Below are 22,375 nucleotides of genomic sequence, written 5' to 3' on the forward strand. Positions count from 1 at the left end.
AGTGATGTAGTATGTGAAGGTGCAAGCAGTGCTTGGCACTCGTTATATTTAATTTAGGAAGGAAGTTATAGTTCCTTGATATTTCGTTTTAACTGGGATGTATACCTAAGTATAATATACCCTTAATCTTTGTTCTTTTTTCAACAAATTTCTTTTTTTTTTTTAAATATGAAGTAAAATGTCCATGTGTAGCCAAGCCCTGCACCCAACTCCCTGCGGATGTCTAGCCCAATGCGCACGGCACAACTCCCTGCGGCAGGCCAACCCATGCCCTCAACACTGTGGGCACCCAACCAAGGGGCCCATTAGGATGGCGGGCAGACTTTGTCCGCTTGCCATCCCACTGTGGAGTGGGACTGCCTGCCATCGGTGCGGGGGTCCCGTTACATAGATTAGGATGCGCCCGCCACACAGGCGGGCGCATCCTGCATTCCTGACATTGTGGCGGGCGGTGCACTCACCAGCAGGCACCGCGCGGTGCCTGCCATGTTGTGCATGGAACTGTAGGGGGGTACCATATGGGCACCCCCACCCCCCGGAGTCCCTGAGGGCCCGCAAGCAGACTCTGCATGCCTTCATTGCCACCACGGAAAAGGCATGTTCCAGGCCACATCCAAATATGGCTGGCGGTATCTAACAGACACCATCACCATATTGAACCTTTTAAGTCGACCGGGCGGAAAAGCGGCGGACGGTCTTTCCATCCACCGCGGACCCCCCAGCCATATGGCGGGGGGTCTTTGCTGGAAGGATGGCGGGTGGATCGCCCCCCGCTTGGCTGGTGGTGGCTACTGCCGGCCCGGCGGGGGCGATCCGCCCGACATCCTTATGGGGCCCAAAGTTTTTACAATTTTTAAAAAAAATTTACATCTCTGATCAGTAGGCATAGCAATTCCTCAGGGGCCTGTGCTGGGGCTCATGGTACAACAGCAGAAAAAAATTTATTTGGCCATGGGGGACTTGATCGGACCCCGTACTCATGGCCCGGTGGGGGTTAGGGTACACCTACCGTGTCCCCTTACATATATATATATTTTTTTATTTATAGGGCTCGGGCACCAGGTCCCTGAGTCCTAAGATGGCAGTTGCAACTTTTTCTTCAGGTTGCAGTCAGCCAATCACAATGAGTGCTAGAGCTCATGGATCCACTGTGATGGATCCATGCAGGTACTGTGGCTAGAAATATACATATATTTTGAGCCTTTATTTCTCAAAAACTACTGAATGGATTATATCAAATCACAAAGAACTTGCTTTCTGGATAAAAATCCAGCTTTCTGCCAAATTTGATGTAATATCATTTTGCTGTTTTTGCAGTATTGCTAATAAGTTTTCCGATGGAAAACTGCGTGGGAAAAAATGCATATTGGCACCCGCCTTTTTCTTAGACCCTTCTTGATGGATCATCAAAACACTTTCCAGAAAGAAGCTGAGGTGCATGAGACTTTTTTTATTTAGAAAGGTATGTGAAGATTCATCAAACAGAGTCAAATTCATTAGAAATACAAGCAAAACCAAATTCCTACCTTTAACTAACGAATAGCTATCTATATAAATATTATATGGAATAAAGTAACCCCTGCCGTACATTATAAGGATATTGCAAGTCACCGAGGAGTTTCATAACCATATAAAGGAATGAGGCCGAAGGCTGAGTTCCTTTATAAGGTTATAGAACTCTGAGGTGACGTGCAATAGGATTATCATGTACGCCAGGCTAGTACTTTATCCCATATAATACATGGCCACATCCTCACCTTTCCCACAAACCACTTAAAACCTTGTTGAGTATCTCTTTCATATGAAAGTGCGAGCATGTATGCAAACATGAAGAATAAAAATAAAACCTCTAGTGCAAAACTAAACACATCAAAAACCTATTAGATATTTGTTGCAGTTATATCCCTGTAGGGAGAGTAAAGGATGTACAGCCTCAAGTGCATCCTCCATAAGCTGTGGACAGGGTCTCGATAGGTAAGTACCACACGCATTTACTTCTGAGGAAGTAAGTCCTGCTTTTTACCACGAAGGTGGAGCTCTGACATACGTAGCTCCAACCACTATGTTTTCCCCCTTTGAGTAAGCATATATTACATCGGATATATTCAGGTTTCCAAACAAAGCTATAATGAAGCCACATCTATAGATAGATTTATGTCAATGGCTACAAAAGAAAGATCTTCTACGATAGTGCACAAATTACGAGTGAATGGCAGATCAATGTGGTGTGCACTGGGGCTTGGGTGTGTTATTGTGCATGTTTTAGGAGGGGCCTAGGTAATACACCACAGCCAGACCAATGATGTTAAAAATAAGCTACAAGGCATCATGGAAATCGAGTCTTAAAACACAATACATATAGCCACCTTAGTGAAAGAATACCATTTGGGAATTGATATGTCATTTTATAAATGATGTTATGTCTTGCTTATAATAATTTTTGTACCATCAGTGTGCGACTATGGAGGAGGCGTCCCCCATATTTTTGCCATGTAGCCCATAGTTGACAATGACTAGGGTAAGTGACTACGCCACTCTGCATGCGCACAGAACAAAAGTCAAATGGTATTATCTGCATCATCAAAGAAAAAAAGTATACACACTTGATTTAGGGGTCTCCTATTAAGGTTTATACAAACACCATATATTTCCTTGCTCTACTTTACTTCAATTTTACTTCTTTTTTTGTTTTAAATTCTACAGATAGTGTTGGTTTAAATTGAGGTGTTTTCACCACTGTTCTCAGGGGCCAGGTCTCACAAGTATTGTCATGAGGTTACCATATAACCAATCTAGGTGTTCTCTCCATATGCAGTCAAAAGATAGGTGAGTGTTCTAAAAGGTTTTAATTTGAATATTAAATGGATACCCACAGGCAATAAAACACATGCCTGTAGAGCAGCAGTTTGCATTGATTGTTAACTTGTCCCATACACTTTTCTGTTTCCTTCTCTGTGGGTGTAGCTGAATTGGCAGAGGGACTGGCAGGGTTACAGTTTTCACCCTTGTTGCATGTTCTGAATGCGTACAACAACTTGATTACCCTGAAGAAGACCCTAGACCATTTAGGCTTGAATATGTCTATGTTGACTTCAATACACTCAAATGACTTTGTTTGTGTTGTGTAGATATTTATTGCAAACAGATATTGGAAACAGTCCAATAAAGTCAGTTTATAAAAAAAAGCTGTAGTAGCCCTGACTGTGAAGAAACATATAGAAAGATTCTTGCTTTTCTCTATCTAAGGAGAGCAATAAATAAACATATCCTCTCTGCTTGTCAGGCATTGTGACCTCAGACCTCGATTGCAATAACCTTATAAAAGCCGAGTTCTGATGTCTTTTGTTTATAATCGGCAACTTAGTGAGTTGCCGATTATAAAGAAATTAGGGATTGATGTTTATACAGGGATTACAGAATTATATATATATATATATTCCCACAACAAACGCTACAATCAAGACCATGGACCCAAGGAAGGTGGTGCATGTACCGGTAGAGCACCTGGTTTGTAATATCAATAAAGTTCCTTTCGCGGTTGCAAAAATAAGTCACTCTCAGGACACGCTTTCAATATGTGTGAGCAAGGCTTCATTGCCGAAACGCGTAATGTAGAAGCAGGTTAATTCTTTGCTGAACTGCATATTGAAAGCGTGTCCTGAGAGTGCATTATTTTCGCAACCGCGAAAGGAAATTATATATATATATATATATACATATATATACATATATATATATACATATATATACATATATACATATATATATACATATATATATATATATATATATATATATATATATATATATTGCCATAGCATGCCTTGAAAACCCTTCACATGAGGTAGAAGCTTTGTGCTATGTAAGGAGCAACAATGATTAATCGATTTTTACTCATTATATAATTACCTAGAGCACATCCTAATAACCCTAATTCTTTAAAGGAGTTTCACTTCACATTAAAAATTCTGAGCATTTTTTATGTGTCAGGGCGGCAAGGGAATTGTCAAAGTGTTTATTTGTACCAATTTTTAGAAGCGAGCCTTGCAAAGGCTTCACAGGTTGCATTTATGGTTTGGGGCTGGTATTTCAGAAGGATAAAGGGGATGGTGGTCCCAAACTGTTAGTCAGAACACCCTTTCTAAATACCGTTGCTTTAGGATTATAATCAGCTGCATTATTGCACTGTGTAGCCAATTATTTCTATCCCTCAATTACACACCCCCATTTAATTATATCAATTACAAATGTATCACGTCCCCCCAAGCAAACTCTATTAATTAAGATGCCACAATCCACTCCACGCAGTCCCGCTTTCCATAAAGGAAGAGGCCATTACACATATTTCAATCATCTCAGACTGGACGATTTCAAGAGCCCCTGGTAATGCACATCTCACCAATGCCTCCAACCCCTTAATAGGCTCCTCTGGTGATAAATAATGGATGTGTGTAATCCTCCACTTCAATCTAGCCCTCAAGGGCTCTGCGAGCCACAGAGCGCGTTTCTGGGCTTTATGTCTGAATCATCAAGCCTGAGACTGAGTCTTGGTCCGTGGTCGTTGCTACCAGTTTGCCCAACAGTTGTAGCTCATTTTCTCACTAACCTTAAATCTGGAGGTAATAAGGGCATGATGTTATTAGTCTGGTTGAGTGTTACCACCAGGTTTTGCAGGAATCTCTAAATAATCCCCTTGGTGTCTATTTGAAGGTGTGCACTAATCGTATGAGCACATGCTTGACTTTCACAGCAATCCGCACTGCATTATATATATATATATATATATATATATATATATATATATATATATATATATATATATATATATATATATATATATATATATATATATATATATATATATATCTGCAATACCTTGCAGCGCTCCACTCCTGTGAAATACGAGGCATGGACCAACTTGTTTGCAGCATACAGTTTATTCACCCAATAAACAGCTAGTCATGGCGCGTTTCGGCCGTCCCTGCGGCCTTGGTCACATGATATATATGTATGTATGTATGTATGCATATGTCAAACAATCCCTGAAAGAGTGTCATAAAATGTGCTTTAGTTGCCACACTTCAGTAAAATCACAAAGGACTCGGCTCTCGGTTTTGTACTTTGTGATTCCGCAGCACTGCTTAGTGCTGTGTGGTTTCAGGCCATTTATCATATGTTTAATAACTGACATCGGAGCGGAGGGGGGCAATACAGTATAATTCTTTCTTTCTGCAGCTGTGTCTGACAGGAACGTTTAGAGGGACAATGGAAGGAGACTGTCTGTACAGCTGTGCAGTGCAGTGGTGTTCGAAGACACAAGTTTATTTATCAATGTATCATAGTAGTAATCTGCGCTCTGTGTGCGTGTGTGAACACAGTGTGCTCACGCCCATACACACCTTCTTTTGTTACGGCTAATTTACCTCTTGCTGTACAATGTCTGGCAGCAAATATTGCATTAGAAATTCTTATTAAAGTGATTCATTTGTAATAAAAATAAGTACAGGGGCCTAAAGTTTTTTCTTAGAATCACAGTGCTGGGGATGCTAAATGTAGAGGCATGCTAAAATTTGATTCCACGGCACGCTCTTTCTTCCACCACCCTACATTCCCTGTCGCTTTAACTCTTGCAGGTTCTTTTTCACCACTACTTTCTCCCTTTGTCACAGCTTCCCTCCCTTTCTCTTCATTCACACAGCTATTCTGATCACAATGACCAGCTCTCCAGTTATAATTGGCTGAAAGGAAGCCAGCAACATGATTTAAAATAGAAATAACATTAAAATAGCCCACAGCTCCCTGCACTGGGGGTTGGGTTGTCCTGTGTGTTATGGGTGAGGCAGGTGGAATCCCACAGCAGGCTGTTCCCCAGGGAGGGAACTGAGGCCTCTACATACCCACAAATTATTTACTGCCATTGTAGATGCCAATCCTGAAAATGGAAGATCCACCAAGCAATCCAGAAATAGGCAGATTTACCTTCCACCCGCCTCTACAGATTATCCCCACCAAGGATGAGATATATCACTCATTAGTAACAATTTTTGTTCTTGTCTTGTAAAGTTTTATTTATAATGTTCGAGCTGCTTGATTACAAGATTGTTCTAATGATTTGCAAGGAATTTCTGGGTGTTTCTTAGCAACAAATGTACTTACCCACAGTTTTAGCCCCTGCCTTAATCCTAAGGTAAAACCCCTCAGTCAGAGTTGAGGGAAGGGTGTGTGGTGTGTACATGCGCATGACAAATGTGCATTTACGCTACGTCTGAAAGAAACAATCCCACTCAATAACTAACGTCTTACCAGGTACTATTCACGCATCGACCGCAGGTAAATGATACAAGGTTGAGCATTCACAGATGCCAGTCATGCATGGCACCTTGGTACTCATTGCTATCACCACTTCCCGCAAGCGGAGATCAACAACAACGCCCATTGTGCTCTGCGACCTACCTATATGGTAAAGTCCAATCCAGTCCGTGGGGTCCACCTCCTCCTTAATATCCCAGTAAATGATGAGGTTCTGTGAATGGCCCAGGGTGTACTCATACAAGCTGGCAGTCAGGCTGGAGCGGCTCTCTGACGTCACCAGGTCCGTGTCGCTGTTGGCACGCTGGAAGTTCACGTTCTCAGACATGGCTCCTTGGGCAGCCAGGCTCTGGAGGTTCTCCGGGCTCAAGGTGTACCGGAGTTGGGGGTTTCGCCGCCGCACGAAAAGGAGGTGTTCCCGAGCTGAGCTTGCCATCTTGTCAGGTCTGCTTGCAAATGTCTTCCTTAAGGGTCTGCAAAGAACAAATACAAGTGTTAGGGCCAAGGAAGGAGTGTCACGTGCAGAGCTGTCAGCAGACAGGACATGGTCAATGCACTCCCCCCGAAAACACTAATCATTCACCTTGTCCTCCACGAGGACCCACAGGTATGTAAAACATCCTTTGAACGCTTGTCGGTGCAAGTTAGCATTAACTCCATTTGCCATTTATTAAACTGCTTCACACAGTTAGCTGCCAGGGTGTACGCATGCGCATTCAAAACATGCACCAGAAATATTCTGCTGACCGTGTTGTACATATGCAAAGTCCTTAAAAAGGCATCACGCTGTTATGTATGTTTTTTACTGCAGATTCTGCCGTTTTTATTCCACTTTCTAACTCACCATGGAATTGATGCTGTTTTAATCATTTCTCATTACTTCCAAATCATATAATCCACTATACATCACAATTAGCTCCAATTTTTTTTACATTTGTCTGTGATTGTCGAACATCTTTAAGAAACTTATGTCTTTGACTGAAAAAGACTTTTATTATAAGCTCCTTTAACATTTCGAATTGGTTAGACACTTGATTTTCTGCCCAAATTACAAGTGATACAGGAAAGCCACAACTGTGAAGTCCCCTCAACCCAGGGCTTTAAGTGGGAAACAAACTGGGGGTGCTCTAAATGCTGCGGGGCAAACCTCAAAGGGGTGTGGCCTATCTAAGTAGGGGCGTGGTCTAAAAAAAGATAACTAGTGTAGCAGTACCCCCTGATCTGACAAGCCGTCAGCTCTAGGACTCCTCAGAGTGTCATTGGAGTTGGAATTCCCCGCTCAGGCTTGCTCCCTCCCCTCCTAAGAAAACATGCCTCTGTCAGAGATCCACCCAACCCATTCTTTTTTAAAAACTTTGCCAAAGCAGTGCTTTGCGGAAAGGCAATCTGCAAATGTGGGCCACTTTTTTTAGCGTGTCCGGACGATTTCTTTATCCCAATTCAACCCTGCTGACCTGCAGTAAACTGCGTGGTGGAAAGGTCTATTTTCAAAACCGCTTTTAGGAAGCAGTCACTTTACCTGAAAGATAAAGATCAAGGGTAACAAGTCATCCTTCATCGTATATAGCACTTTAGAAGTTATCATTTGCTCAAAATAAACCCTACATTTTCTTGCGTGACACTATACTATTTTTTTTAAAATCTCAATTGGTTTTGTGGTTTGGAGCTCAGACCAGACTAGTTCTGTAGTGCTCCGCACCGTCCTATCTGGTTACGTCCCTCAGATAGGTCCAGTTCCCATAACGTTTCTAAAAAGGTATTTTATGATTGGAATGAGGTGTTTTTGAAAAAAATGGCATTAGTTTGGTACTTACATAAACTGGAAAATCCGGACGGGGTGAACCCAAATGCCACTGTCGAGACCTCTGCCGGCCTCGGGCGCGATATTCACTGAGAAACTGGCAATCGAAGAGGTACTTTAGAATCGGAGGACCGAAGTGGACTTTAACCCCATCCATTGGCCAACTGCAGCACTACCTCGCTGGTGCTGCCGTCGGCCAGCAGCACTACCTCGCTGGTGCTGCCGTCGGCCAATGGCCGACGCGGCCCTGCCTGTTTCGAGGAAGTGCCGCACTTCCGCAAAATCGGCGGCGCAGCCAACGGGTTAAAGGAAGACCTTATAATCGAGCTCAGGCACGCAACGCCCATTGGTTTCAAAGGGCTTCAGCCTTTCTCGTCATGTGTGGCAGCCTGGGCTGACACAGCTTCCCAGGCACACACATCCGCACTCGAGTACCTCACAGGTCTGTAAAAGACCATTTGCATGTTAATGATTCTTGGTTGTTTTTTGACCCCTTCTTAGAGCCCCAGCATCTCCACACTTCCTACTACTGGAATAATGAGGCCACCCCCCCCCCCCCCCTGAAATTTGTCCTTAGCCCCTCCCGAAATTTGGCTCTAGTTGCACCTCTGATCGAGATGGTGTGGGGATGCCAGGGGTACTGGGAGCGCATTAGCTTGATTTGCTTAAGTATGTGTGTAACAATAGTTCAAGAAAAAAAAAAGAAAACAGACTACCTCTGCGAGACCCAAAAATTGTGCCCGATAGAGACCCGTTTTGAGGCCTCTTGAAAATAACTGCTGTTGCTCAGACCCGGACAGACCGACCCACTTAAAGCCCTGCCTCAACCACATATTGCTGGTCAAACCTGGCGAGATATTCATGGAGAAAATGACCTGGGACGGAGCAAGACTCTGTGGTGCCAAACAGCAGTTAGTAGGACTCCCCATTCTTCCCAGGAAAACATTTTACGGTGCAGTGATCTCACACCTACGAATTACTGTCAGGCCCGGACTGGCCATAGCGGGCACCGGGCAATCCCCCGGTGCGCCACACGGGTGGGGGCCGGTTTGGGGGCCCTGGGGCCGTTTTTGTTACAGGGCCGTTTTTGCAGCATAGCTGCAAAATCGGCCCTGTAACAAAATCGGCCGAAAACCGGCCCCAGCAAAGTGTTCGGCCGGCCCCCCTTCCCCCCCTCCGAGTGGGGAGGGGCGTCCGAGCACTTTGCCAGGGCCGGTTGTGGTTCCCATTCCGGCCCTGATTACTGTGCTCCACAGAATGCTGGGAGCAGGATTCCCACTGCGGTTCTCCTGCACCAAATATAATGTTGGCCCTGGTCTACCACCTCAAGATTATGATGCTCTTTTAAGAGTGGATCTAAAATCTTCGAAACAAGAGTCTACATTTCACCATGAGGACTGAAATAGGTGCAATCACCTCTGAGGTGAAGGCCCTCAACTAAGTGCCGAACAGATGCTTTTTGGGGTGTCGTTTTTAATGATGAATGCAAATTCCCATCTCCTGCCTGTTTCTAGTTCCACTAACCCCATAACTTTAGATGAGACCCCACTTCATGGGACAGACACATTCCTGTATCACTGACCCCAAAAAAGAGTATGAGGTATCTGGCCTCTGCTAGGCTTTGTGGGGGGTTATGGCTTCATCGCTTAATAAACAACAGTGATCCTACAGAGAATAGAGGAGATTTGAGGGGGGAGCTACTTGATCTACCAGACACTCTAAAAGATCTGCAAGAGATTCCACATACATTTACAGCAGGACCACTTCCTTGGACTGAAGGAAATGCCAGAGACACAGGTTGCCTATGCAATATATCATTCTCGTAATAATGTGGACTGCTGTGATGGGGTCTTTAGGGTATGTATTGAGGACCACACAGACAGCAGACTATTTTCTTTATATCTCTGGTGGCAAACTTTAAGGAGATACAAAGGCCAACCCCCGTGTTGGTGGAGGTCTTCTGGCTCACTAGAAGTTGTGTTTTGAGTCTACCTGACCTAGATACCGCTTAATCATATTCATTAAAGAGGCCTTCCTTTGTGGCGATGTCATATATCACAAATTTGAGCAATTTTTGAGTTATTTCATCTAAGAGGCTTTATTTTAGTGTTTTAAAGGGCAGTATTGAACTGATGTCACGTTCATCTTTTATTGTCAAAGTCTTCTCTTAGAGTATCAGCTTGCCTTCAAAGAGGTTTTACTGAGCCCAGTTTCACAGGAGCAGGTGGTTTATTCCTGGATTGGAGTTACAAATAGGTCAGCAGAGGTGAGTCCACGAGATGATCTTTCTGTGTATTTTGGGGCCGTCTGGCAGGATCTAAAATTCTAAATGCTTCTATGACTACGCTCACCCAACAGATGGTAACTTCCTTTGTGTGTCCCCTGCCACAGGGCAATCTTTGGGCTGTTGGTCAGGATAGGCATACCCGTGAGATGACTGCTTCACGTGTAGAGGTACAGTGGGGCTCCGGGTCAGACATCTGCTGGGCAGTTACTTGAGCATCTCTTTCAACCATTATACTACACTGCAAGTGTGGACTACTCTAGCATCGGAATGTGATTCTTGGATACCCTTGAAAGAACTAGAAGAATAATGCATCTCATCAGTAAAAATAAAATACTCCAAAAGACACAGGCAAAAGTATTGTTATATTAGCTGTGATTTTAGTCAAATACAAGAATAGTGCTTGGGTATTGGTTAATTGATTGTGGAGTTTTTATCTTTATCTGGAATCCTACCACTGGTCTATTGGCAGCAGCAGTAACAATTGTTACAGATTAAGTAAAACAGGATTATAAAGGCACCTTTATCAGTTATCAGTACAGGACCTCTGCTCATTGAAAAGAGTCAGGCAGCAGCAAGCTCACAGATGGAAATGGTGCTGTGGGTTGGAAAGTAGGCTGAGATGGAGAGAGAGTGGCCATAGCCCAGGCAAGGCAAGAAGGACAAGTTTAGAAATTAACTTTCTCAAAAGCTGTAAAAAGGATAAAAACATGAAGATACAGTGGCTGCAATCTCTGGAGCCAGAGCCAATCATAAAACCCCTATTTTTCACAGGGTTCACAGCTCCACAAATAAAATCTATTGAAGGCGAACATGAGATTCCCCCGTGATCATGGTCTGCGCTGCAACGTAACTGAGCGAGGTAGAATCTCGTTCACTTACCTCACAGGTCATAACAATAGTTTTTTAATTCAAATTTCCCTGAAATGTCATGGAATGACAACAACTCGATTGGGGAAGATAACGTTTGGGATTATGTCAAAGATGCAAAAGCTTTGCAACAAATGAAATGTACAGTGGCTGTTTTCAACTAATAAGTCATAAAAGCTGCCCTTCGTTCGGACAGTCAAACTCTAGCATATAACACATGCATTCTGTTTACTTCTGCAGATTTAAAACAAATCTTTAACCCCGATCTCCCTGCTCTGGGCTTTATGGTGGGTTCACACATTGTATTTGTATCTCGCCCACATAAGCATACATTTCTTGAAATGAATGTACTAACAGCAACGTTTTCTGTCAAAGTCGATGAAGATAAAACCACAAAAAATAGATACACTTTAGTAATTTAAAATTTTCTTCTACTTCTACGTAATTGCAATGAAGGAATTGACACAATTTGAACATCAACAAATACTATTATTGACCAAAATGTTAGTGGAAGAGACATCACTTGCTATTTCACTACCAATGACATCACAGGAAGTCTGCACAACATATCAATTCAATAACTAGCGAGTGCCTTTTTTCACACGACCTTCTACAAATGCAGCGTATTCGTCAATATTCATTGATAACATGTATAAACAATCAGCTACTAAAAGCTGCAAGGAATAAAATGCATACTTACTTGTGTAAGCTCATTAATCAGACTGTTTAAAACATAGGTTGGCAAGCAGGAACTCTTTCACCCTCTGAGGCGGAAAGCCGGAGGTTCTTTCAGTTCTGTTCTTTTTTAATTTGTTAGTACTTTAATGCTTGATTGAAAAGCCATTTTAGATCGTTTTTAAAAATTGTGTGGGAAACCTACCTCCGCTTCATTTGGAAAGCGGTTTTCATCGGACCCGACTCTCCTTTCATCTCACTACCGCCCGGGCCACTCTCAGCTGATTATCGACGCAGAGAGTTGGTCCCGGGGAAGTGAAGGCATTACAGCGGCCATAGTGAGGGTGGTGGCGCCCTGACGCGCTCTAGCTCTTTATAAAAGGGGCTTGCTGTGAAGTGCAACATAACTCTTTCACCCTCTGAGGCGGAAAGCCGGAGGTTCTTTCAGTTCTGTTCTTTTTTAATTTGTTAGTACTTTAATGCTTGATTGAAAAGCCATTTTAGATCGTTTTTAAAAATTGTCTGGGAAACCTACCTCCGCTTCATTTGGAAAGCGGTTTTCATCGGACCCGACTCTCCTTTCATCTCACTACCGCCCGGGCCACTCTCAGCTGATTATCGACGCAGAGAGTTGGTCCCGGGGAAGTGAAGGCATTACAGCGGCCATAGGGAGGGTGGTGGCGCCCTGACGCGCTCTAGCTCTTTATAAAAAGGGACGGGCTTTCTCCGCGGAGCGGACGCGGTTGGCGGACGCGCCGGATGTACGCCGGAGTCATGCCAGAGTCCTGCCCGTCTGGGCCCGTCCGGGCCAGGACGGGCTCAGGGGCCAGGTACTCTGCCCGACCAAATCCTGTAGTCCCTGTCATAAGGTATAGTCGTGACGAGTTACGGGAGGGAAAGCTCTCTCTGTACCAAGTTCGACATATACTCAAGGACTTGGATACCATGTACAGGATGTAACTATAACTTGACCAACTCCTGTGGGAGAGAGGATACCTCCCATTTGTTTCGCCTTGCATTACTGAATTGTAGATCTTTGCCGAAACATGCGACTGAGCTCCACATGCTCCTGGAGGAACGAGACCTCGATGTACTCTTCCTGTCGGAGACATGGATGGATGACAGCTCAGAGCCGGATATTATACGGGCTCTTCCGACTAACTTCGCTATCTTGAGGCAAGATCGCCCATTGGGCCGGGGCGGAGGCATTGCCATTATTTATAGGAAAACACTGATCTGTAGAATAGAAGAAGTTACAATCTCGGGGGCTGAATGCCTGAAGTTTGTGATCCTATTTTCCCCTACCTGCACCTTCTCTGGATTGTTGCTTTATAGACCTCCAGGCACGTATGGCCAATTCTGCGAGGATCTTTCGATTACTGCAATAAATTACGCAAGCTCTGCTCCCAATTTCACCATTTTAGGTGACTTTAACATCTATTTTGATGAGCCTGATTCGCTAGCCTGTCGTAATTTGACCTCCAATTTGGAAGTGCTCCAGTTGAAGCAAATTGTCACAGGCCCTACGCATAAAGCAGGACATACTTTAGATCATTGCCATACTAATATGGACACCCTTAGTTTTGATAAGTCCATTAGGATTCCCTGGTCTGATCATTCTTTATTACTTTTCTCCCTGACCCCGGAGAAACAGCAGGAACCGGCTAGTGTTTCCAAACGGACAACGCGAGTCTGGTCCAAACTCCCAATAGAGAGTTGGAACAAGAGTTTGAAAGAAACATCACCTGCTATAACGAATGATCCACTGGAGGCCGATGCATGGTTTAAACAATGGTTGGATGCATCTTTGGACCTCACCCTTCCCAAAAGCAATTTATCCCACAGAAGTGGTGGAAATAAAAAACCTTGGTACACCCCCGAGCTGAAAGCTCTTAAATTGCTGTGTAAACAACAAGAAAGAAGCTGGAGGAAAGATTATACAGCAACCAGCAAAGAGAACTATAGATTAGCTCTAAGGAAGTACAAACAGGAAATACAAAATACACAATCTAATTACTTCCAGACAAAAATCAGTGCTGCAGCTAATGCGCCCAGAGAAATTTTTAAAATTTTTAATTCTCTTGTTGCTCCCCCTGTTCCCACAGCTGACCCCGGCCAAGCAATTACACGCTGCAATGAACTTGCTAACTTCTTTTCTACAAAGGTGGTCAATATATTTTCTTCTTTTCAACATCCTCCCACTGAATCCACCATCCCCTCTTATGTAGGTGTAAATGAACTCGAGCATTTTGATCTGTTGGACTGCTCAACTACCAAAATGCTTCTAAAGAATCTTAAATCAGGCTCCCCTCTAGACCCCGCACCTCCAACTATATTGAACCTGGTGTCGGACACTGTGACCCCAGTGATCAAGGAGGTGATTAACTCCTCCCTTATAGCAGGCGTAATGCCCCCTTCCTGGAAACAGGCAAGAGTGAGGGCCTTGCTAAAAATACCTAACCTTAATCCGGATGACTGGGCAAACTACCGCCCAATATCCCTCTTACCAACTGTTAGCAAGCTTGCTGAGAAGCATGTAAATTCCGTGCTCCCCTCCTTTTTGGAGGACAATAACTCTCTGCACCCCACACAGACAGGCTTTAGAAGCAATCTAGGTACAGAAATAGCCTTGGTTACAGTGGTGGAGGAAACTAGGAAGATCATGGACAGTGGAAGCCGCGCGGCCATACTACTTTTAGATCTGAGCGCGGCCTTTGACACCGTGAATCATTCCATTCTGATTCAGAGGTTAAGAGAAGTAGGTGTCACGGGCCAGGCGCTCAATTGGCTGTGCTCTTTCCTGTCCGATAGATCGTTTGCTGTGGTCGAGGATAATGTATCCTCCCCCCAAATGCGTCTACAATGTGGTGTCCCCCAGGGCTCCTCCCTCAGCCCTACCTTATTTAATATATACATGAGGCCATTGGCTGAGGTGGTGCTACCCTGGGGGGTACAACTGGTGACATATGCAGACGATACCCAGCTCATCATCTCCCTGACCACCCAAGCCGCCCCGTTTGTAAATCTTACCTCCTGTCTTGATAAGATCTATGACTGGATGGATAAATCCTTCCTAAAGTTAAATGGCGCAAAAACGGAGGTGATGATGCTGGGACACAACCCGCCCGCCACTGTAGAAAGTTGGTGGCCTTCTAGGCTTGGCCAGCCCCCTCTACCAAAGGAAAAAATTAAGAGCTTGGGGGTCTGGCTAGACCCTGCCCTTAATTTTGCGGCACAGGCCCGGAGGGTTGCAGGAACTTGCTTTGCTTATATTAGGCTACTGAGGAAAATTGTTAGGCTTCTGCCTTTCGAAGCTAGGAAGATCTTGGTGCAAGCGCTGATCCTGACACGATTGGATTACTCTAATGCACTATATCTCGGTGCCCCACTAGGGACAATCAGAATTTTACAGACAGTACAGAAATGTGCAGCACGAATGTTGCTGAATGTCCCGCGTAGGTCATCCGCTAAGCCTGGTCTGCGCCAGCTTCACTGGTTACCAGTGAAACAGAGAGTGGAATTTAAAGCCCTGACTATGGTACATAAGGCAGTTAATAAAACCGGACCTGCGCTTATCCAATCCATGTTCTGCCCATATGCTCCCAAGCGGACCCTGAGATCCGCCAACAAAAATCTGCTAGCGGTCCCCAAGACAAGGAGAGTGCGTACCGGAGGGAGACGTTTTTCCTTACAAGCCACAAATCTTTGGAATACCCTTCCTGAAGCAATTAGAATGGAGACAAATCACCTAAGATTCAGAAAATTGTTAAAGACCTTTCTGTTTGTTTGAATCTTGGAGTCTGAATGAGTTAGAAGCGCTGGGATGCCTTTGGGTAGCCATGCGCTATACAAGTGCGTAATTCATTCATTCATTCATTCAACACCAGTAGCCGTCGGCAGTAGGTGTTTCTGTAGGGCGGTGACGTGGGCAAGGGGAGGGGCAGGGTGGGTAACACTGAGGTAGCCTTTATACCCTACTAGGCGGCTTATATTCCACCCAAGAGTCTGTTTTGTTTTTCTATAAAAGTGATTTTTAGGAAGATATTTTGATGTCACCTCCACAGGACAATGTCAGCCAATTACCAAACTTCTCTCTGACATGCTGCATAAAGATGACACAAGAAGAAAAGACAACCACTAACTCTTAAGCCATGTAACTAAAGGTGGTAGTACTTGTGCAAGAACGGGATGGTGTCAAACATAATCACATGTACGTTTTGACGGACAAAAAAGGATTGCAGTAAAGAGGTTAATGAAATAATTTAAATGTGGAAATGCATTTGAGTAGATAATGGGTCACGTGCTCAGCCAGTACACTGAGGTGCATGGGCTTCGCTCTACATTGCCCTCTTCCTGATGTCACGTTCACTGTGCTTTCCGTGTGCAGTGCCTGTCCGAACTCCTGCGGGAGGCCCGCGGTCCCTGCAGGGGACCCCATAGGAAGGCAAACCCCGTAGTAGGGCGCAGGTAACCGCGGGCCCGCCAGGGGGAGGGACAGGGGGCGGGGTGGGACAAGGGTAGGCCACCCCCCCCCTTTTTCAGGACTGATAAGGGGAGCACTTCCGCCCGGGCGCCCTCTTTGCTCTGCCCCCCTTCACCGACGGTCGTCCCAGGCTGGCCTCGCCAGCCCCAGACACAGGCCCTAGCCCCCCTGCCCCCTCACTTCCCTCCCCCACGACGCGGACGCGAGGCCCGCAATTTCAGGGTCAGATCCCTTTGCATCTCCCTCATCGAGCACCGTCGACCGTCGGGATCGAGGTAAGCGGTGACACTCCTCACCTCCCCCCGGGCCCGTCCTTGGGCAAATCCCAAGTTGCACAGGGCTCTGTGATATTGGGATCGGGCAGGGGGCGGCATTAGAGAAGCTCCAAACCTCAATGCAGAGGGTGGGCTAGGTAGGGCCTCTAGCCGGGGGCACCGCGCAAGTAGGATGAGGCCGAGCCCCGAGTGGCCTGTTGTGGGTCTGTGGGGAAGCGCTGTGAAAGCTTTCAGTGGGCGGCACAGTGCGCATCCTTAACTTTGATTAGATTAGTGATGCAGCTCTGAGGTAAAGCGCATTTAAAGCAATCAGTGCAATTCAGTGTAAATTCAGTGAAAATAGAGCAATTTAAAATAGTAATTAAATCTACGGGGCTGTAGGGCAGACGCTTCTGACCCTCTGTCAGCTTTCTCCAGCTGCATTAATACTGCAGGGGGCTGCTTTAGGTCACAGCTGCACAGGCATTGAGAGGGCCGCGCATTGGCAACCACGCGGTCGGGCGGCCCGTTGCAGGCTTGCATTTGCCATAAATTGAATAATGCCACAAGGCTTGCGGGGGGCGCTTTAGGTCACAGCTGCACAGGCATTGAGAGGGCCGCGCGTTGGAACCACGCGGTCGGGCGGCCCATTGCAGGCTTGCATTTGCCATAAATTGAATAATGCCGCAAGGGTTGCGGGGGACCGCTTTAGGTCACAGCTGCACAGGCATTGAGAGGGCCGCGAGTTGGCCACCACTCGGTGGGGCGGCCCGTTGGAGGCTTGCATTAGCCATAACGTGAATAATGCCACACGGGTTGAGGGGGGGCCGCTTTAGGTCACAGCTGCACAGGCATTGAGAGGTCCGCGCGTTGGCCACATTGCGGTCGGGCGTCCCGCTGGAGGCATGCATTTGCTATAACTTAATTCAACTTCCCTTCGTGGCAGCGCCGTAACTCGCCGGCCGCAGCTTAGCGTATCATGTTAATGCTACATCATGTGAACGGACGAGCAGGGTTCGAGTCCCGGGTTGGTCATAATTAAAAAGCAGTTATAACCAAGACGCTGCCCGAGCATTATAGCCGCTCTCGCCTGGCAGAAAGCCCGCCTCGGTCCCATTCGTCCTTCTGGCGTGTTTGCCTGAATTGTCACACCCTGCATCAGAGGCATTTAGTGATTCGTCGTTGCACCTAGGGCAGCGGGGGTAGCGAGTCAAGGCCATTCATTTCAGCTTGCAGCATTTAGTGATTCGTCGTTGCACCTAGGGCAGCGGGGGTAGCGAGTCAAGGCCATTCATTTCAGCTTGCAGCGTGCGCCCCAGGGCATAATAGGGGGACCCCACTAGGAATGCGCGTGAGCCAATGCCAACGTTTGAAACAAAATATAATGCTTTTATTAGAGGCAAGATAGCATATAAAGAGATGCCTTGGAGTTGCCACACGATGCGCCACACACCCGCCGTGTGTTTGTTCCTAAATCACCAATGGTAAGATAACAAGGGGGGATGCCGTCTCTCGGTGGCATTGCGTCATCGCCTGGCATGGGTTTCTGCTAGGCGGGCTCACGACTCGCAAGACAAAGGCTTGTTGCTCATGGCCATTCAAATGGCGATGAGGGTTTTTAGACATTCGGACAAAGTAAGCAAATCCGCTTTCCTCACTAAGAAGATCGATATCAGGCATGGTGTCAGTTTCATTAGGGTCAGTGTCACTGGATATGGAACACGACAATTACGTCCTGCGTGGCAAGTGACTTCGAGAAGAGGGCATTGGCATAGAGTTAAACATAGGCAAACAGTGCGGGGGCATTTTGCACAATACTGTGCACGTGGTATGCTTTGGGCAAGGGCCCATCGGCATTGGGGCCCCTGCTGCACTATTGTTACCTACGCCCCTGCGGACTCGTCTATTAAAAAACTGCCTCACAAAGGGGCCGCAAATAGTGAAAGGGCCAGATTCAGAAGGTCATGTTCCTAATTGCACTAGCACAGCTGAGTAAATGAGAATTTATTTTATGCATGACCAGACCAAAGGCGTGCAGGTGTAATATGCTGTATGATTGCGCAATCGGTTTTGGCAGTAGTGTCCCGCTGCAATAGGTTTTATGTTAGGTGGGAAGAAGGGTGCCAAAAACGCTGCTTGCAGCGTACCCTTTTGAAAGAAGGAAATTAAGACATGTGCGTCTGGCACATAATGTATTACCTTGTGCGCTCTAATCTTGCGGCAGAGATTGCACGGCGAAAGACCTAAAGTCACAGGACATAAGACATAATAGCCCGTCGGAAAAGGAGAAAAATGTACAGCGCATGTCATTCATAAGGTGTATGACTAGTGCCATGGTCAGACTGCCTGACAGGGCAACATGGCAATTATCCGCTTAACTAGTCAGTGTGGTGCTCGGCACATTGGCTGTATGGGCCTATGTATTGGCCCGAAGCGCCAGTTACGTTTTATTTCCCGTGCATTGCCACATACATCAAAATAACCCCACAGGCGCGGGTATCTTCTGGCCCTCAAAATTTTCCGCTACTGCTACCTGTAATTTGATATATCGGATGTAGAGACACAGGCAGCGAAACCATGTCACACCTCTCGGGGTGTCTTAGACAAAGATTTACCCTCTTGTCTGAACCGGAAATGGGGGCTGGTGAACAGGGAGTATAGGTTGCTGAATACCATTAGCTAGGCAGGGGCGAGCCGAGGATCATCACTGGCTACTAGCCCAAGCACGTGCTAAGTCTTGAATATTTGGCATGCAAACCATGCAACATAAGTTCATATTCTAAGGTGATAAAGTGTCTTCAAAGTCACATAAAAGTATATTGCTTTAACACGCTTAAGCGCTTCACCAGTACATCAGATTAGATCCCTGCATTTAGGAGGAGTTATCAGAAGTGAGAGTTCTATCATGCAAGGGGGAGATTTAGCAGACAACTTTCAAAAGGTACGCTATGAGCCCAACAGGTGTGGGTAGCTTGATTTACGTTAGTTGACCCAATTTTACTATAGAAAAGTCCAAGACTGAACACTTCCTTCAGGTAACCATATCATGCATCTATATACATTTAAAATAACACTTTCTTTACTATTATAATTCTGCAGATTTATATAGCGCGAACATGACCCAATAGTATGGAGCGTCTACATGAGCACACGATACAGCCGTACAACTGTTGCAATGGCCTTTCTGAGGTGCGTCCATTTGTATCGGAATTTCTCTGACTTATTGCGTGTCTTGCTCACAACAGCGGAAACACTGAGCGGTGTTTGATTCTCCCTGTGCACGAGGCCTACTGCTTGAATCACAGGCATCAATTCAGAGAACCCCCGAGTTAGATGTACGTACTTTAGGAAGGGCACTCGCCCAAAAAACAGTGGTACAGAACCGCCCAGGCAGATCATATATCCGTGTTTCGACACAAGGTCGTCACCAAGAGGGCTATGGTAAACAGATAAAATGCGGTAATCTAATGACCACATATTTATTCCAATCTTCAAATATCATAAATTAAAACAGGCTGGAAAGGAACCGGTTAGTCCGGGGTGCCTTATGTGTTTCAATGCACAGTTGCTATTTAAAGTAATATTGGCACGTCACAATTGCCATTGCCACCTCACATTTCCATAAACTGAAAATGTGTCCAATTTATCTCCCAAACTGCAGTGATGCGGATGCACTTAATCTGAACCCTAGTGCAACGTCACGTGCTTTGTTGACACAAGTAATGTGTGGACTGTAGATGGGTGTGGGGGCTGGCTCAGGGGGCATTGAATGAGTTGAGCATAGCTCCAACAGAGTTCACAATATATTGATTCTTACGTGGAATACTGCATGGTCGGAATACTTATGTACTATGCCATCCATTGATGACCAATATAAAGCATCATAACTTACAACTGATAGTGGAAGCACCATTTTATATAACTTAGCCAAAGCAAGTGTAGTATTAAACACAGCATAAAAGAAATGATTACTATTCTAAAATAGACTGTTATAAAGCACACCCGGTGTCACATTGTACCACTGCACAGCACTACAACTAACAGATATCACTAATGGACAGCTCAATGGAACTCTGGCTATCAGCCTCGCAAGGATAAAGGTACACGCGGGTGCTAGAGGGGTTTCAAATTGTGACTGCAATCCAGCATACATGGTAGCAGAAGACGCTTATTATGTGATCTATCTTACTGACTGCAATCGAGACAAACTAACGTGCCGCAGGAAAGAAAGTTCTGAAGTGTGTCAATTACTTAATTCATTAGAAAGAAAACAAAAGGCAATGTGCACGTGCAAATGACACGGCAGCTCTAAGTACAGTAATAGGACCAGGGAGGTAAGCTCCCACTGCGTGTCCGAGCACCGAAACACGGTGCTCAGCCCAAGCAAAACGGTGGACTGTAGCATTGCGGGTTGGTTAGGGGGAGCCTGGTGCTTCCTGCTTCCTGTTAGGGCTAGGTCAGACGACAGAAGCAGACGTGGGGAAGACGCGGCAATAAGGCTAGTTTTGTGTTCACAACAGGGTGAGGAGTGCATGGGCAAGCCCCTTTGGAGCGAGAGTAGAGGGCCATCGGAAAGTATCAACATTAGTAGGTAGTTTCTACCGAGTAATCAGCACTTGAAATCGTCACCTCAAATGACAGGGCCTTGGAAATGGGCATTTCCGCTTAAGGTGTGGGCTGCTGAGGCCGCAGGTTAACCTGACATTAAACTGGTAGTATAGCTCCATTTTAAAAATGTATGAATGACTGCCTCACAAGTAGGCAGACCCAAGATTTGCTCCAACACAGCCCTGCTGAGGTGCAGGGAGCTGCTGTGTTGAGCTGCTGGATCCTAGAAGAAATTAAGGCAATTTCAACAATGATGTCTGGAAACGAAAAGATAGGATATGTATCTTTGGTTCATTGTGTCCTGGTATGGCTTCTGTTAACAAAGAGCAATGCAGTCTATCAGCCTACCATCTTCCCAGCAGGCATGATAGATTTTACAGGCACACCTATGGTGCCCTGATTGCAAATAATACAGACCAGAAGACATCTACATGAATTTGGGGGGTAAACCTCCGTGAAAGCTAAAGCAACACAATAGCAAGAACAGATTTAGTTTCTTCACTAATGTCGCCCAGAAAGGACCTATCAATTAGCTTACTGACCGTATAAATAGAGTTATTATCAGATTTTATCCAGAATTTTGGAGGCAGGAAAGGTACTGTCACACCTTAACTAATTGATCATGGCGAAACAAGTCAGAAGCAGAATAGTCACACCACACCAGAGCAAATAAACTAGTAAAAGTAACGCAACGCACATGTGTGGCTAGGAACTACAGAGCAAGGACCTCAAGGCAGCACATTGGCTCCACCAAACAGACTTCCATGAATACGATAGAAATTATATCCACCAGTCCACATTGAGCCACTCCAGCATCCCCAGACAGCTCCCGTACAATAAGAAAAGTACTATTTTGGCAATGCAGTGCTGTATATTAGGTTGTGTTGAATTACCTCCAGCTCAAGTCATTCATGGGTTTCATAGCTACGCTCCCCACACAATAGTTTGCCTGCAGGCTAATTGGTGAACTTACCGACAATTTACATTAGCTCTTTCTGAAAGCTCAGGTAACCATTAAACAAGTTAAAAGCTATAGGATGTTGGAAGCCCAACAGACAAGTGCCTTATAAGCAAGCCCTGAATATAGTAGT

The 22,375-nt window shown here is 45.4% G+C and overlaps 1 protein-coding gene across 2 annotated transcripts in view; it reads right to left on the reverse strand.

Annotated features, from left to right (window-relative positions):
- Positions 1-22,375, reverse strand: part of HECW2 (HECT, C2 and WW domain containing E3 ubiquitin protein ligase 2) — a 1,154,081-nt gene that overhangs the window by 1,125,779 nt on the left and 5,927 nt on the right. For both annotated transcript variants that reach the window (XM_078680421.1, XM_078680420.1), the window contains exon 2: positions 6,454-6,782. In XM_078680421.1, the coding sequence (XP_078536547.1) occupies positions 6,454-6,745 (292 nt within the window). In that variant the 5' untranslated portion in view covers positions 6,746-6,782. The remainder of the gene's footprint in view (positions 1-6,453; positions 6,783-22,375) is intronic.

This window comes from Lissotriton helveticus, chromosome 3_1 (genome assembly GCF_964261635.1).
Source record: "Lissotriton helveticus chromosome 3_1, aLisHel1.1, whole genome shotgun sequence".
Taxonomy (NCBI): Eukaryota; Metazoa; Chordata; class Amphibia; order Caudata; family Salamandridae; genus Lissotriton; species Lissotriton helveticus.